The following is a 17,517-nucleotide window of genomic DNA, read 5'->3' as shown; positions in this document are numbered from 1 at the left end:
ACTGGTAAGTACATTGGATATAATAAAAAGAAAGATTTACAGGTCTGTGGCAGTGTCTCCTCCTCATCATCATCATCAGGTGGAGGAGGACCAGGTGGTGTTCGTGGTCCCCTTGGCTGTGGTCTTGGAGGATTTTCATTGTATTGATCCTCTTTATCCCAATCTAAGATATTTGATAAAACACATTTTTGAGCTAAACATAAATAAATACTTAATATATTTAAAACATTTGATGACCGCAAATATCCAGAGTCTATTAACAACTAAACACTGTGAACCTGAAAATTAGCTGATGTCATGCACAAAACTTGTGCCGTGGAACTGTGCATGCAGTATCTTTCTCATATTAACTTGCATTAAGTTCACAGTTCTTTGAGAAAAATCTTGTTTTGTAACCAATAATAATAATTTTCCATGAGAAATTATGCTAGTATACATGCATGTTATGACAAGAAAATTTGACTTCAAATACATAATTTAAATGTGCCAAACAGAATATTATTCATTAACAACGAGCAATTATTTCCCTTTGAACAAAATTGTACTCCAAGTCACGTTCATTCCTTCCAACCAACAAATTGCAAAAGACAAACTTTCTTCAATTTTGGTGCATCTTGCTGAATATTTTATGAAAAGTGAAGGAAATCTGGCCTGGATTGGTTCTTTTCATGCAGAATGATTCTAGTACATTCAGACTACACAATGAAATATGACAGGCCAGATTTTCAAGTCAATGCCAACCTCATGCAAATTGGGCCAGGGCAAAGAAGGAATATCGGGTCAGGACGGAGGGGTGTAAGGGATCTGTTCAAGACCTATGGGTTCAGTATGGAATCTGTTTAATAGATACTCAGGAGTTAGACAATATATTTAGTATTTTCCTAAGTAACTATCTTATCTAATTTTATCAGAACAATCCAAAGTCCCTGATTTTAAAGAGTCTTGTAGGGTTCCAGTAATGGAATTGCCAAGAAGGAAATTCAACTTGCCCAACATATCCTTTGGAATGTGTTCCACAGGGTTCCCTCATGCAGTGATGATGCACACTTGCATAACTACTGTTTGGCTAGAGGAAAATGTGGCCCAATGTCCAAGCCAGAAGAGCAGTTAAGATCTTGCTTTACTCATCTTATTTCAAATCGGAAATGATGACCTAAAATGGTGTTATATTTCCGGCCAAGGACAATGGATCCTGGGCGGGTAGGGGAGTCTCTTGTTAAGGTGATCTGTTTGAGGGTGAAATGTTGATGTCATTTGATCAAATAACTCAGAAATATGGATCATCAAGTAGGGACCTCTTCCGTTTCTTTCAGATGAGAGATTTCATCCAAAAGGAGACCTCACTTTTGACTGAGTGTTATAGATCTGATACAGAAAAGAGGGTGCTTCAGGCTAAGAGCACTCTTTCAGTGAGTACTCTCTATCATTTGTTGGGGGGAGGTTCCTCGGGTGACATCGAGTGTCTATGGGAGGGCTGGGAGAGTTAGGAATGGAGATAACTTCAGAAACAGGGTAGGACATTTGTGAGAATACAAAAAGGATTTTGATATGTAATAGGACCCATGCTACACAGTTAAAGATTCTTCATCAGGCTCATTTGGCCCCAGATCATCTTGCGAAATTTAAGCAGGCAGCATTTTCAATGTGCCCCAAAAGTAAAATAAATACAGGTATTCTCACTCATTGTTTGTGGTCCTGCCACAGGCTCCGTGCTTATCGGAGCACTGTGGCAGGAGTAATAGAGAGGGTCTTGGGGACCGAAGTCAAGGTGGACCCAGTCTCTGCTCCTGGGTCTGCTGAATTTGCCTCACTTAGATGTACATGGTAAAAGCTCTTTAACCTTCTCACTTTTTGTGCGAGGAAGAACATTCTGATGTGCTGGGTATCTTAGAATCCGCCCCCCCGTGTCTGTCAGGTGGCATAAGTTAATTACGGAACACATTCCTTAAGACTTTCTTACAAATATGGTGCACCACAAGATGTGGTAGTCCTTTTTGAATTGCTTGGAAGCAGATCTGTCCGCTTTTGATGAAGGCTTTTGTCTACTATGATGGTTTGGTCTGATAAATCTAAGGCCGTATGAGGAAGAATTTTGAACAAATGTGGGTTTAATAATTGATGCTCTCAAAGGTTGAGAACTATGGTCTTGATGCGCTGAGTGGTGTTACTTATCTATTGATTGATTGATTGATTTGTAATAAGTGTAGTTTTGATTTCTTTTGTACAGTAGTATAGTAGTTGGTTTTATTGTTGTTTTTGATGTTATGATGGTATATTTTCATGTTTCTGTAACTTTCAAATTTTGTAAGGAAAAATTTTTCAATAAAAATATTTCGAAAAAAACAAGGATAGCTAATGTGACAAATAGAAATATTTCAGTAATAACAAGTATTTTTTTGATGCCTTAGCTGCGCATCCATACAAATCTTCGGCAGTGATCATTAAAAGATTATCATAAATATAAACTCAGCTAATTTATTTTTCCCTTCACAGTTGACAGGCAATAAAACCACATCCCGCAACCTTTCTACAGCAGAGACCAATTAACTCACTACAAATCAAATGCCTCAGCTCCCACTGTACTAACCAATTAGCAGCAATGTTTATCCAACAAAATCCCACATCCTTCTGCTCTTTTAAATCACCTCTTACCATGTTTTATGCTCCTTTTAAGAGTTGGCTGTTGCTGCTGCAGCTGAAGTTGCTGTGGCTGAAGTTGCTGCTGCTGCTGCTGCTGTTGTTGCTGCTGTTGCGGTGGAGGAGGTGGGGGTGGAGGTGGAGGAGGGGAATCTCTGTCATGACTTATCACCCGATCAACAGTTCCATAAATTGCCACAGTTAGACAGTTGTACCAACCTCTCAGGACAATTCCATCTGTATTGATCTGTGGCAAACATTTGGGAAACAATGTTGCAAATCAAATTCCTTTGCATCACCGAACAGCACTGCCTGATCGCAGTTACAGCCCAGGTCCTGCTCCAAACAAGTCTGGAATACAACTGTTTTTTTTGCTGCAGTTGAAGGTCTAATGACTGAACCAAGTCATAGTCATAAAGCCATACAGCATAGAAAGAATCTTCAGCTCACCATGTCTTTGCCAATTAACAAACATCAAACAACACTAATCCCATTTACCTGCACTTGGTCCATAACCACCCTGGCATTTTAAGTGCTCATCCAGATACTTCTTCAATGTTGTGTAAGTACTCACCTCAACCAACAACTCAGCTAGCACATTCCATATTTCAACCACCCTCTGGGTGGACCACCTTGGATCTCCCCTAAACCACTTTAACCTCACCGAAAACTTTCACCATCTGGTCTTTGATATGTCCACTTTGGGGAAAAGATTTCTCACATTCTATCCTACCTATGCCTCTCAGAGTCTTGTTCACCTCAATCAGATCCCCTCCTCAGTCTCCTATGCTCCAAGGAAAACAAACCCAGACTATCCAATCTCTCCTCATAACTGAGACTTTTCACCCCAGGCAACATCCTGGTGAATCTCCAATGCATTCTGGATTAGTGGTGCTGGAAAAGCACAGCAGGTCAGGCAGCATCCGAGGAGCAGGAAAATCGATGTTTTGGGCCAAAGCCCTTCATCAGGAATACAGGCAGAGTGCCTGCAGGGTGGAGAGATAAATGAGAGGAGGGTGGGGGTGGGGAGAAAGTATCATAGAGTACAATAGGTGAGTGGGGGAGGGGATGAAGGTGATAGGTCAGGGAGGAGGGTGGATTGGATCGGTGGAAAACAAGATAGGCAAGTAGGACAAGTCATGGGGACAGTGCTGAGCTGGAAGTTTGGAACTGGGATGAGGTGGGAGAAGGGGAAATGAGGAAACTGTTGAAGTCCACATTGATGCCCTGGGGTTGAAGTGTTCCGAGGCAGAAGATGAGGCGTTCTTCCTCCAGGTGTCGGGTGGTGAGGGAGCGGCGGTGAAGGAGGCCCAGGACCTCCATGTCCTCGGCAGAGTGGGAGGGGGAATTGAAATGTTGGGCCACAGGGCAGTGTGGTTGATTGGTTCAATCTCCTCTGCACCTTTGTCTTTGCAAAGGTATGGCAATCAGAACTGCACACAGTATTCTATCTGTGGCGTATACTGCATTTCATAATGTTGTAAAAAGACTTCCTTGCTCCTATACTGTACACCACAGTTAATGAAATCAAACATTCCGTATGCCGCTTTCATCAGCCTATCTACCTGTGCTGAGATCTTCAGGGATCTATGGATTTGTTCACTAAAGTCTCTTTGTTCCTCAGACCTTCCTTGAGACCTATCATTGTGTTTATTCTTCTTGTATCAGACCTCCCGAAATGCATCACCTCACACTTATCAGGATTAAATTCCATCTGCCATTGCTCTACCCAATTCACCACGTGATCAATATCAGATAGTAACCGGAGATCATGCTCCTCACAATACCATCAATTTTCATGTCATCAGGCTTCTAATGATACAAACAACCCTCCATGATTTGGCCCTTATTTGCAAGACAATTTTGGATTCAGTTTAGCCAACCTGCCTTGAATCCCATGGACTCTTACCATTTGGACCAGCTTTCCACAGGAGACCTAATCAAAATCCTTACTTAAGTCCATGTAAACCACAACAACTGCACTACCCTCATTAATATATTTAGTCACCCTTTTAAAAAACTCAATTAATCAGACAAGATCTCCCTTTAACAAATCTGCATTGACTATCCCTGATCAATCCCTGCCTTTCCAAGTTTTTATTAATCCTGTCTCTCAGAAATGTTTCCAATAGTTTTCCTACCACTGATGTCAGACAAACTGGTCTGTGATTACCTGGCTATCCGTGCCACCCTTCTTTAACAAAGGAACAACATTATCTATCCTCCAGTCATTTGGCATTCACCTGTGGCCAGCAAATTATTAGATACATTTGCTAGGATGCCAGCAATCTCCTCCTTAGACTCCTAAAGCAGCCTACAATACATCTGATCAGACTATTTGGATTTATGCACACTTATGCCCACCAAATCATCTAATATCTTCTCCTTATTAATCTTAACATGTTCTAAAACCTCACCATCCCAGTTAATATCTCTGGCTACAATATTTTTCTCTTTTGTGAATATAGATAAGAAATACTCCTTTAAGATCTCAATCACATTCTTTGATTCTATGCTCAGGTTGCTCCCTTTGTATCTAATAAATCCCACTCTTTCCCTGGTAATCCTTTCACTCTTAATATAATTAAGAATTGCCTTAGGGTTTGTCCTTAATCCTACCTGCCAAAGATTGCTGCCCTTCTGCCTATTCCTAGTTTTTTTTTAAGCACACCCCTACACACAAAATACTTTTAAAGGGCCTCACCTTTTATAATGCGCTGCACCTAACATAGGCTTCCTTCTTTTTCTTTATCAAGCTCACGATATCCTCCAACATCCAAGGTTCCCCGGATTTGCTGCCCTTGAGTTTCACTCTTAGGGGGAACACATTGGCTCTGAATTCTCTCTATACCACTTATAAATGACTCCAACTTTCCAAATATGGATTTGGTTTGCTCACTTTTGGTTATCCACTCTACTCAGTAAAAATAAATTTTGAAACAACCGAATAAACATCATATTATCCTGGAGAAAGTGAGGGCCACAGATGCTGGAGATCAGAGTCAAAAAGTGTGGTGCTGGAAAAGCACAGCTGGTCAGGCAGCATCTAAGGAGTGGGACAGTCGATGTTTCTTAGTCCTGACGAAGAGCCTATGCTCGAAACGTCGACTCTCCTGCTCCTTGGATGCTGCCTGACCAGCTGTGCTTTTCCAGCACCATATTTTTAGACATCATATCATCCTGCCTTGGAGGTACCCAGTTTAATCATTCATGGTTCCTAATTAGTACTGAAGCACTCAAAGGGAGATAATTCACAACTTCTTTATAAAAATAGTTACCCATAGTTATCTGAATGATCTGAAAATAAAAGGAAGAAGAAACACTGCAGAGATCAGACAGTTGATATAGCAGCTAAGGCAGATCTCCTGCCTTATCCATTCAGTGACAATGATAATTTAAAACAGAAGGAAAACACACACTAGGTAAATAAAAGGAAAATAAACAAGACAAAAGCATGAAAATTATATTAAAAAACACTTGCACAACAGAAGACACAATGTGCAGTACAAAAAATTTTACCTTATTATTTGGTCTAAATATAATAGATGCATTTTCATCGTAATCAAGGCTAAGGAAAAATGAGAAAAAAGATAAAGGCATAATTTCTTTAAAATATTGCTTTATCAAATTATTTACTGCTACGCAATGAAAAAATATCATTTTGTAAAGAAATCTAATCAAATCAGTCCAACAAAAATAGATCCTCATTTGAACATTCTTGAATTTTTAATGTTCCAACTGAGTATTCAAATATTGTCTCCACCAAGTTTATTATTCTTCTTTATATTTACATGATAAATCAGATATTACTGTAAAAAAATATAAAATGGATAGTTATGATAGTCACTGGTTACTTTGGCATTGAAAATTTACAAAAGCCTCATAAATTATGCCACAGAAACATAACGCAAGTTCATTTTCTTCCTCTTCACATCCTGCCACACTTTGCAGTGCTACTTATCACTCCTGAAAGCTGGTGAAGAGACACCAAGTGAAGGTCAATCCATCACCACAAAAGGAATGGTGAAAAATCTGACTGCATAACGATGAATGGATGTACTTGACTGAATACCATCTAAATGTTAATACTGACAGAAATACAACAGACAGAGATAATTGCAAAAATAAAAACTGCTACAATGAAGAGTGCTTGAAAATTAAGCTTTGCATTTTAACAGGCTGTAGAACTTAAGTCAGCCTTGGGAATATGGTAGACACATTATTATATAATTCTGTTATTTAAAGATCTGTATGGGTTTCACTGTGTCCCATTATTAAACTCTCCAATAAGTTTGACAAAACATTTGTTTAACAGGAAGATCTAGCTCTTATATTAATCTACAAATGGGTACATAAATTCCTTGGTCCAAAAAGACCTCAAATACATCAACATATATTTGCTACTTTGCAGTTAAGAGTGATAGGCCCTTTGACAATTTATTTGAAGCAAATTTTATTCTTTGTGAAAGATATCAGTTCAGTTCCCCACCAATGGAAGCTCTTCTGAGCATGGAAATATTATGAAAACGTTACTTTTGCCTGCTACAGCCCAAGTCAATTCATACATCCATACAGGTGGACACCTGTGCTCTTAAACTGGGTGTAATGCGATTAGCAAAAAGATAAGGAGAATTTTAAAAAGTAAAATCTCTTGTCCACAAGAAAATATAAAGCTTGACTTAGTTAATGGTTCAAACAGTTTAGATGGGATCCAATTTAAAGCATAAACCAAACAATAAAGAAAAGGGTTGAAGGCAGTATTTGTTTTAGTCTAATGTAACTACATCTGTAGAAACTATTAATGCAGCACCTCAGTCAGGGCTTAAGCTTGGATAGCCTTACCTTCCTAATCGATCAAAAACAGGCGCACTTGGTTTGCTGACATTGTTGAAAAACAGGTCTAGCTGAAATGCATGAGGTGAGGTCTCCCTGAGGTGAGTGAAACAATTGCACTTGTTAGGTAAAACTCTACATGCTAAAATCTAGGCAGTTTACAACTTAAGCATAGATACAAATAAATATACAAATATCCATATAAATACATGAACACAAATGCATACACATTCTTGCGTATGCACCTGTCATTCATTAATTCAGAAGTAAACATTTTATAACAAACAAACCAGTAATGTGATCAAAGGTTATGATCAAGTCAAAATAAACACATTACTTTAGATGCAGAAGTATCCTGTCAATTACATTTAAATTCTTAAATTGCTTTAAAGAAAACACAGGGATTTCCCATTCACCCCTCACTTACCCATATGCCCTGCTATCAGGCAAGTTGTTGTGAGCTTTGACACCAGGAGGAATAACTCGAACTTCATTTATGTAAACCACACACGGAAAGCGAACGACATCCACATGCGTATTCTGCTATAATGTAACAGAATAAAAGACAAGAATTCTTTTAAATTTTAAATAGCAATTCTAGAATTAACATGAATATTCGCCTAAAGTTATATGCTGGAAATGCAAGATTTACATTTGCATAGGAAGAATACATTCCATTAACCTCACGAAATACATTGATAAATTTCGATCACAGTTTACTGACAAAGCTTTATATGAAGTCCTTTCTCGTCTTCATAGCACCCAGCATACATTGACACACACTGACCAAGAGTCAGAAGAACCTGCCTCTGACATCTCCCCTAAACCTTCCTCCAATCACCTTAAAATTATGTCCCCTCATGATAGACCTTTCTACTGTAGGAAAAACTCTCTGGCTATCAACTCTATCTATGCCTCTTATCATCTTGCACACCTCGATCAAGTCATCTCTCATCCTTCTCCGGTCCAATGAGAAATGCCCTAGCTCCCTCAACCTTTCTTCATAAGACATGCCCTCCAGTCCAGGCAGCATCCTGGCAAATCTCCTCTGCAACCTCTCTGAAGCTTCCATGTCTTTCCTATAATGAGATAACCAGAACTGAACACAATATTCCAAGTGTGGTGCAATCAGGACTCGACAGAGCTGCAGCATAACCTCCCGGCCCTTACACTCAATCTCCTGCTAATAAAAACCAACTCACCATATGCCTTCTTTACAACCCTATCAACTTGGATGGCAACTTTGAGGAATCTATGGACATGGACACCAAGATCCCTCTGTCCTCCACACTACAGGCTCAGTGGTTAGCACTGCTGCCTCACAGCACCAGGGTCCCAGGTTCGATTCCAATCTCGGGCAACTGTCTGTGTGGAATTTGCACATTCTCCCTGTATCTGTGTGGGTTTCCTCCGGGTGCTCCAGTTTCCTCCCACAGTCCAAAGATGTGCAGGTCAGGTGAATTGGCCATGTTAAATTGCCCATAGCGTTAGGTGCATTAGTCAGAGGGAAATGGGTCTGGGTGGGTTACTCTTCAGAGGGTAAGTGTGGACCTGTTGGGCCGAAGGGCCTATTTTCACACTGTAGAGAATCTAATCTAATCACTACCAAGAATTCTGCCTTTAATCCTGTAACCTGTATTCAAATTCGACCTTCCAAAATGAATCACTTCACACTTTTCCAGTTGAACACCATCTGCCACTTCTTAGCCCATCTCTGCATCCTTGGCTAGTTGAGATGGTCACTGGAACAAATAGGTGGGTGGGACAGTGTCACTCAGTTTCCAGTATGCACTATGCTTCATTTCACTTGGATCAAAATGGAAATTTAATGTTTCAAAAGAACTAACAATGTACATCCACTTCTCAACGTCCAGAGCCGTTTCCCAAGATTTGAAGATATTTAGAATCTAACTCAGCACTAGAAACTAACCTTAAAGCTTTTGAGCTGGAAAAGAAATTTTGCCAGTGTTTCCACACTCTGTTATCATTTGTGTGTGTGTGTGTGTCAAATAAGTATACAGTCAGGTTCAATAGTAACATTATAAAAATCTGCCAGCATCAAGTGAAGACTCACAACCGACAGCTGAGTGACTGAAGATGATCAATGGTCATGGAACCTTCCTGAAAAATTAAGTACTTCGGACAATTTCACAAGTGGTACTTATGGCTGATTTTGTCTTTCCAGAATCAGTTTGTTCAGACATCAAAAGAAGAACACGTGATCTTATCCAACTTCACCATGTTCTGTGGTCTGATTCTGATCATCTTTGTTCTTGAGGAAGGATACCAATCATTTAGCTTGAAGATGTGGGAGCAGAAACTTGTCCACGCAAGTAAACATGTTTGCTGAAATTAGTGCACAGATGCAGCTGATTAACTTCAGAGTATTCAAGCATCCTCTCCCCCGACACTGCCTTGACGGTGTTAGTTTGCTCTCAGCATAGTTGAACTATTTTCTACTATTCACACCATTAACACCCATTTTATACCTGCATCTGTCCTTCACACCATTAGCACTCCCATTGATTTTTTTTTGTTCTGAGTACCCTCACTATCTGTTCCACTTACGTCTCCCCTTTGTCAACTGCTGAAAAGCCTTAATCTGCTAATACCCTTCAGTTCTATAGAAGTCAATAAACCCAAAGTATTCATTCTGTTTCTCTCTCCATCAATGCTGCTAGACCTGCTGACTTTTTCCAGCACTTTGTTTTTATTTAAAGTCTGCAGTCCTCCTACACTCCATATTAATGGTGAAGGATGATGAAACAACAAACAGAAGATGGCAGCTCCACAAATATCTCCATCCTCGATGACTGGGAAGCCCAGCACATCAGTACCAAAGAAGCATCTTCAGCCAGAATCACCAAAGGATAATTCATCTCAGTTTCCTCCCAGGTCCACAGCATCAGAGACGTTAGTCCTCAGCCAATTTCATTAAGACAGTGAATTATGGGCCCTGACAACATTCCAGCACTGGTACTGAAGATGTGTGCATCAGAACATGCCACGTTGTCCCAATATAATGACAATATTGGCGTCTACAGGTGTCTTGTGCACTACAGATAGGATAAATGGAACTCAGCAAATTACTACTATATCAATCTCCTCTCGATCATGAGTAATGGGGACGACAAGAGTGTTATCAAGCAATACTTGCAAAGGAGTAACATGCTCACTAATGTTCACTTTGGGTTTGCCAGGTTCACTCAACTCCTGACTTCATTACAGCCTTGAACTAAACATGGACAAACAAGGTGAACTCCAGAAGTGGGGACAGAATGAACTTCCCTTGATATCAAGGCAGCATTTGACAAGTGTGGCATCAAGAAGCCCTAGCAAAACTGTAGTTAAACAGAAGCAGGGGAACAATCTCCAAGGTTAGTGTCATTCTTAACACACATTTAGATGACTGTGGTTGTTTGAGGTCGATTATCTAAGCTCCAGCACATCATTTCAGGAGTTCCTCTGGACTGTGACTTGGGCCCAAATATCTTCAGCTACTTCATCAATGATCTTTCTTCTACAAAGTCATAATTTGGACTGTTTGTTGATGAATGTACAATATTCAACACCATTCAGTAATCCTCAGATAGTGAAGCAGTACTTGTCCATATGCAGCAAGACCTGGACATTATCTAGGCTTCAGCTGAGAAGCAGCATGTAGTGACAAGTCACAGACATGCCACATCTCTATCTCCAACAAAAGAGAAGCTAACCAATACCCATTGGCATTCAATGGCATTATTATAACAGAAATCCTCGATATCTATATCCTGGTAGTTACTATTCACCAGATACTAAACTGAACCAGTCGTATAAATACTGCGGGAAAAGCAGCAGGTCCGAGGCTAAGAATTCTGCAGCAAGTACAAGTCTTGTCTCCCCAGTACCTGTCCACCATCTAAAAAGAACAAGTCAGGAGTGCAATGGAATAGACTCCACCTGCCTGGATGGGTGTAACTCTAAAAACACAAGCTGCTAACACCATCCAGGACAAAGCAGCCTGCTTGACTCTCACCCCATCCATCACCTTCAACATCAGTCCTTCCACTGCAAAACAGAATGACAGCACCCTGTACCATCTATAAGAGGTACTGCAGTAACTGGCTCATGTTTCCACCAACACCTTCCAAATCTAGGATCTCTACTACCTAGAAGGATAAAGTTCATGGATGCATGGGAACACCAGCAAGTTCTCCTCAAAGCCACACATGTCTTGGAACTACACCACCAATCTTTCACTGTCACTGGGTCAAAACCCCTGAAATCCCTCCAAACCCTTCTCCTAGCAGCACTGGATGGTGTCAAGCTTCTTGAGTGTTATCAAAGCTGCAGTCAACCAGGCAAGTAGGGAATATACCATCACACTTCTGACCTGTGCCTTGTAGATGGTGGACAGGCTTTAAGGAATCGGGTGGTGAACTTATTTTTATTATCATACTGTTCAGAGATGTATTATCCACCTCTGGAGCAGGTGGGTCTTGAACCCAGGCCTCTTAGTTCACAGATAGAGACACTACTATTGTACCATAAGAAGGCCCTTAGTCAGGTGGTGAATTACTCATTGCAGTGTTCCTTGCACCTGAACGACTTTTGTAGCTAAATGTTATTTATATGGCTTTTGCAGTTCAGTTTCTGGTTAATGGTAACCCACATTGTATAAGCAGTTTATTTTAACGTTCCAGATCAGCAGTGTTTGGTTTTAAAAAAAGGGTTACTTGAAGCTGAGAAAAGTTAAGGTGAGTTACATGAACTAATCAAAAAAAGAGGTAATCAGATTCTAACAACCATAAATTGAAGCCACAGCTAAGTCAAACTTTATGTGGGATCGAGAAGGACATTAAGTATTGTAATGGGACACTTAAGTGTTTTGAAATCTTTAAATCGGTGTTATATGTAAATGGTTTGGTTTATTCTAATTTCATTTCTTTTGCATAAAGTTTTGCAAAAAATTTTGGCTTTTAACTTTGGTAAAAATATTTAATGCTGATTCACAATGTACACAGACTGACTTCAAATCATTAGCACATAATCTTTCATAATTCTTCCATGCTCCTCTGAACCAACTTGGATAGCTGGATACTGGAACCCAGGTATTTCCAATAGTCGAAGGAAAACAGCAGAGGTTTAGTTTTCCTCATTTAAATATAACTGCATGCTCCTGCCCAAACATAAGCAGATGCTGGGTGTAGTACTGGAAAATGATTAGGGTGTAGTAGAAACAGTTGGAACATGAGGGCACAGCAACTCAGTGCAATTCTACAAACACTACTGCATAGGAATTCACAGATGCTGTAGCGATTGATTAATTTTCCTCTTTACTTATTCTTGAGTTATCTTCAATCATTCGTCAACCCAGAATAATTAGTACAGCTGTCTACAAGAATGAACCAAATAACAGAATTCAACTCGTGTCTCTTATTTCCTCTTATGACAGGAAAATACTGCCAACTCCATTGGGTACAGCTTAGTTTGAGTATTAAGTGAAGGGGAAATCAATCGATCATGAGTAATGAGGACGACGATTTCAACAAAATAGTTTACAAACCTAGGTAGTTTGCTCGTGTTGTTGGGAAGGTTTTAAATTAATTTGGCAAGCAGGTAGAGCAGATGTAAAGTTGGAAGCAGGGTCCCACCAGACATAGAAAGGATGCTTGGGCAGTCAGCAGTTGGAGAAGACATGGACATCTTCCAGAAAGCTAAATTACATCCATTTTAATGCAAGGAACTTGACTGTTAAGGCTAATGATCTTAGAGCACTGAGCATGGGAATATGATACCTTTGCTATAACTAAGACATGGTTGAAGGAAAGATTGACAGAAAAAGAAGTGGCAGCTCAACCTCAGGTTATACAGGTTTGAAGCACAATAGCTTGGGTGGGGAATGTAAGGGAGGTGAAGGCATTGCATTGCTGATAAAGGAAACCACCATTGCAGTAAAGAGGGAGGATTTTGTATAAGGATCTTTAAATGAGGCCATCTGGGTACAGTTTAGAAATAAAAAAAAAAGGTGATTATTTTACTGATATTAAATGACAGGCCTACCAACAGACGGGGAGATAGAGGTGATACGTGGACAAAACACAAAGATGTAACAGAAATAGGGTTATTGTTGTAAGAAAGTTAAACTTTGCTAACATGAACTGGAATCACATTATTGTGAAAGGGTCAGACGGGGTAAAATGTTTCAAGTGCATCCAGGAGAATTTCTTGTACCCGTATGCAGATCTTAGGGACTGAAGCCAGCCAAGTGATTGAGGTTTCAGCAGGTGAGCATTTTGGGGATAGCGACCAAGAGTCTGTAAGTTTCAAAGTCACTATGGAAAGAAATAAGGATAATGCAGAAGTGTCTAAATTGAGAGAAAGGCTGATTTCAATACCTTTAGATGAGATCTGGCAAACAGACTGGGAACAGCTACTTGCAGGTAAGTCTACATTTGGAAAGTGGGAATAATTGAAAAGTCGTATAGTGAGAATTCAAAGTCTGTGGAGGATATGGGCAGCATGTCCTGGGAACCCTGTAAGTCAAGAGAATTTGATAAAGAAAACGAAGGAAACACATGTCAGGCATAGGCATGAAAAACTGAGGAGACTCTTCAAAGGTGTGCATGGGTTGCTTAAAAATAAATTAGGAGGGCAAAGAAGGGCCACAAAATATCTTTGGCCGACAGGATCAATGAAATCCCTAATTTTTTTTTGAGAAGTCTATTCAGAGTAAGAGGATTATGAGGGGAAGAATGGGACCTATTAGAGACAAAAGGAGCAACCTGTTCATGGAGCCTGAGGGTGTAGGAGAGGTCATAAATGAATATCTCTCATCTGTATTCACAAAAGAGAAAGACATTTGAGATTTTGGAGGAGATTTGTAGTTCAGGTTGTGGATCGGGTTGTAAGTTTGCATGCTGAGCTGGTAGATGTGTGCTCAGATGTTTCATCACCATGCGAGGTATCATCATCGGTGAGCCTCCGGTGAAGTGTCGGTGTTCTGCCCCGCTTGCTATTTATCTGTCTCAGTTTGTTGTGGTGGGTGATATCATTTCCAGTTCTGTTTCTGAGAGGTTGGTAAAAGTGGTCCAAATCTATATGTTTGTTAATGGAGTTCCGGTTTGAATGCCAGGCCTCTAGGAATTCCCCTGCATGTCTTTGTTTAGCCTGTCCCAGGATGGATGTATTGTCCCAGTCAAACTGGTGTCCCTCTTCACCTGTGTTTGGATACAAGTGATAGTTGGTCATGTCTTTTGGTAGCTAGTTGGTGTTCATTTATCCTGGAGGCTAGTTTTATGCCCGTTTGTCAAATGTAATGTTTGTTGCAGTCCTTGCGGGGTATGTTGTATATGCCCTTCATTCTGCTGGTTGTTGGTACAGGGTTCTTTAAATTCATCAGCAGTGTTTCAGTGTGGTGGTAGGTTTATGGCTACCATGATGCCTTGGAGTCAGTAGTCTGGTTGTCATCTCTGAGATGTCTTTGATGTATGGCAGTGTGGCTAGAGTCTCTGGGAGTGTTGTGTCACATTGTTTAGGTCTGTTGCGCATGAATTTAAAGGATCCCATACCAACTACCAGCAAAACAAATGGCATGTACAAAATACTCTGCAAGGACTGCAACAAACATTACACTGGACAAACAGGCAGGAAACTAGCCACCAAACGACATAACCAACTATCACTGGTATCCATCCGCATGGATGAAGAGGGACACCAGTTCCAATGGAACAATACATCCATCCTGGATGAACAAAGACATGCAGGGGAATTCCTGGAGGCCTGGCATTCAAACTGGAACTCCATTAACAAACATATAGATTTGGACCCCATTTACCAACCTCTCAGAAACTGAACCAGAAATGAAATCATCTAAGTGATATAGCAAATCGAGACAGATAAATAGCAAGCAGGGCAGAACAACAATGCTTCACCAGAGGCACACTAATGATGTTATCGAGCATGGTGACAAAATGTCTCAGAACAAAATCTACCATTTCAGCGAGCAAACTAAAAACAGTGAAAGACATTGTGACTGGGGATTTGGTAAAGTTCTAGACATGTTAAGATTAATAAGGAGGAGTTGTGAGGTGATTTAGCAGGCTTCTTTGGGAGACAAGGGAGAACATTGCTGGGGTCAAGATTAGAGTAGTGCTGGAAAAGCACAGCAGGTCAGGCAGCATCCGAGGAGCATAAAAATCAATGTTTCGGACCAAAACCCTTCATCAGGAATGAGGCTCATTCCTGACTGAAGGGCTTTGGCCTGAAACATCAATTTTCCTGCTCTTCGGATGCTGCCTGACCTGCTGTGCTTTTTCAGCACTGCATTAATCTTGACTCTAATCTCCAGTATCTGCAGTATTCACTTTTGCTTAGAAGACTGCTTGTGCCCTGGTGGACATATTTAATATTTCACTGGCCATAGGTGAAGAGCCAGATAACTGGCTCTTTTGTTCAAGAAGGTCAGCATGGATAGGCCAGGTAATTGCAGACCAGTTCATCTGACGTCAGCAGTAAGGCAATTATTGGAGGTATTCTGAGGTCAGGATTAATCAACACTTGGAGAGGCAGGGTCAATCAGGGATCGTCAGCATAGATTTGTTCGACGGAGATCATGTCTGACTAATTCAACTGAGTTTTTTGAAAAAGTGACTAATATATTGATAAGGGTAGTGTGGCTGATCTGATTTGCATGGACTTCAGGAAGACCTTTGACAAGGCCTCACATGGAAAGCTGGTCCAAAAGGTAAGAGTCCATAGGCTCAAAGGCAAGTTGGCAAACTGGATCCAAAACTGGCTTGCAAAGAGAAGGCAAAGGGTAATGGTGGAAGATTGCTTTTTTGTGACTGGAAGATTGTGAACACTGGTGTTTCACAGGATTTGGTGCTGAGACTCTTGCTCTTTGTGATGTACATTAACAACTTGGATGTGAATGCATAAGGTATAATTAGTAAATTTGTGGATGACAGGAAAACTAATGGTGTTGTTGGTGGCGAGGATGATCTCAGGCTACTGTTTGATATTGATCATGTGGTAAATTGGGCAGAGCAATGGTAGATAGAGTTTAATCCTGATACGTGAGAGGTGATGCATTTTGGAAGTTCTAATAAGGGAAGAATAAACACAATGAGTGATAGGTCCCAAGGGAGATCTGAGGTACAAAGAGACCTTTGTGAACAAGTCCATAGTTCCCTGAAGATCTCAGCACAGGTAGATGGGATGGTGAAGGCAGCATACGGGATGCTTGACTTCATTAACTGGGGTGTACAATATATGAGCAAGGAAGTCTTGTTACATTATAAAATGCAGTTTAGGCCACAGCTGGAATACTGTATGTAGTTCTGATTGCCATACTTTTGGAATGACATGATTGCACTGGAGACAGTGCAGAGGAGATTCACCAGGATGTTGCCTGGGATGAAAAGTCTGGGTTTGTTTTCTTGGAGCAAAGGAAGCTGAGGGTCGATCTGATTTGAGAAATGCAAGATTATGAGAGGTATAGATGAGAAATGATACTCACGATCTACCCTATGTCTGACCAGAGGGCAAAAGTTTAAAGCAAGGGGTAAGTGGTTCAGAGGAGACCTGAGGAAAACATTTTTCACTCAGACGGTAGGAGAAATATGCAATATGCTACCTGAGTGGATGGTTGAGACAGGTATTTGCACAACATTTAAGAAGCATCTGGATAAGCACTTAAAATGCCAGGGCATGGTAGGCTATAGACTCAATATTGATATAAGGGATTAGTGTAATTTGGTGTTTCTTGGTTGGCATAGACATGGTGACCAAAGTGCCTCTTTCTGTGCTGCGTGACTCTACAAGATCAAGACTTCAGATTTTTGAATTTAATTTTACTTATTGGAAAAACTATCAAAGTTTACCACAGGTTTAAGGCAGTATGGTATTGTACAGTTCAATTTATGGTATTGATCGTGTTCAAAGTCAACAGTTTAAAGACTCATTTATTTAATTAAAAATAATCACAGGCACAGTTCCAAGACATCTCAAGATTCAGTTAGGATTTGCAATTAATTTCCAACTGCCTGCTGGAGAGTATATGCT

General features: G+C 40.4%; 1 protein-coding gene across 3 annotated transcripts in view; it reads right to left on the bottom strand.

The window, feature by feature from the left end:
• virma (vir like m6A methyltransferase associated) overlaps window positions 1-17,517 on the bottom strand; it is a 107,528-nt gene that overhangs the window by 87,652 nt on the left and 2,359 nt on the right. For 2 of the 3 annotated variants that reach the window (XM_043688052.1, XM_043688054.1), the window contains exons 2-6: window positions 7,898-8,013; window positions 7,480-7,566; window positions 6,157-6,205; window positions 2,653-2,884; window positions 41-163 (exon numbers count right to left, since the gene is read on the bottom strand). In XM_043688052.1, coding sequence (XP_043543987.1) covers window positions 41-163; window positions 2,653-2,884; window positions 6,157-6,205; window positions 7,480-7,566; window positions 7,898-8,013 — 607 coding nt within the window. The remainder of the gene's footprint in view (window positions 1-40; window positions 164-2,652; window positions 2,885-6,156; window positions 6,206-7,479; window positions 7,567-7,897; window positions 8,014-17,517) is intronic. The other variant, XM_043688053.1, reaches the window with a different exon arrangement.

This window comes from Chiloscyllium plagiosum, chromosome 4 (assembly GCF_004010195.1).
Source record: "Chiloscyllium plagiosum isolate BGI_BamShark_2017 chromosome 4, ASM401019v2, whole genome shotgun sequence".
In the NCBI taxonomy this organism is placed as follows: domain Eukaryota; kingdom Metazoa; phylum Chordata; class Chondrichthyes; order Orectolobiformes; family Hemiscylliidae; genus Chiloscyllium; species Chiloscyllium plagiosum.
Note: the sequence above shows the minus strand (reverse complement) of the source record. Positions and strands in the feature narration are given on the sequence as shown.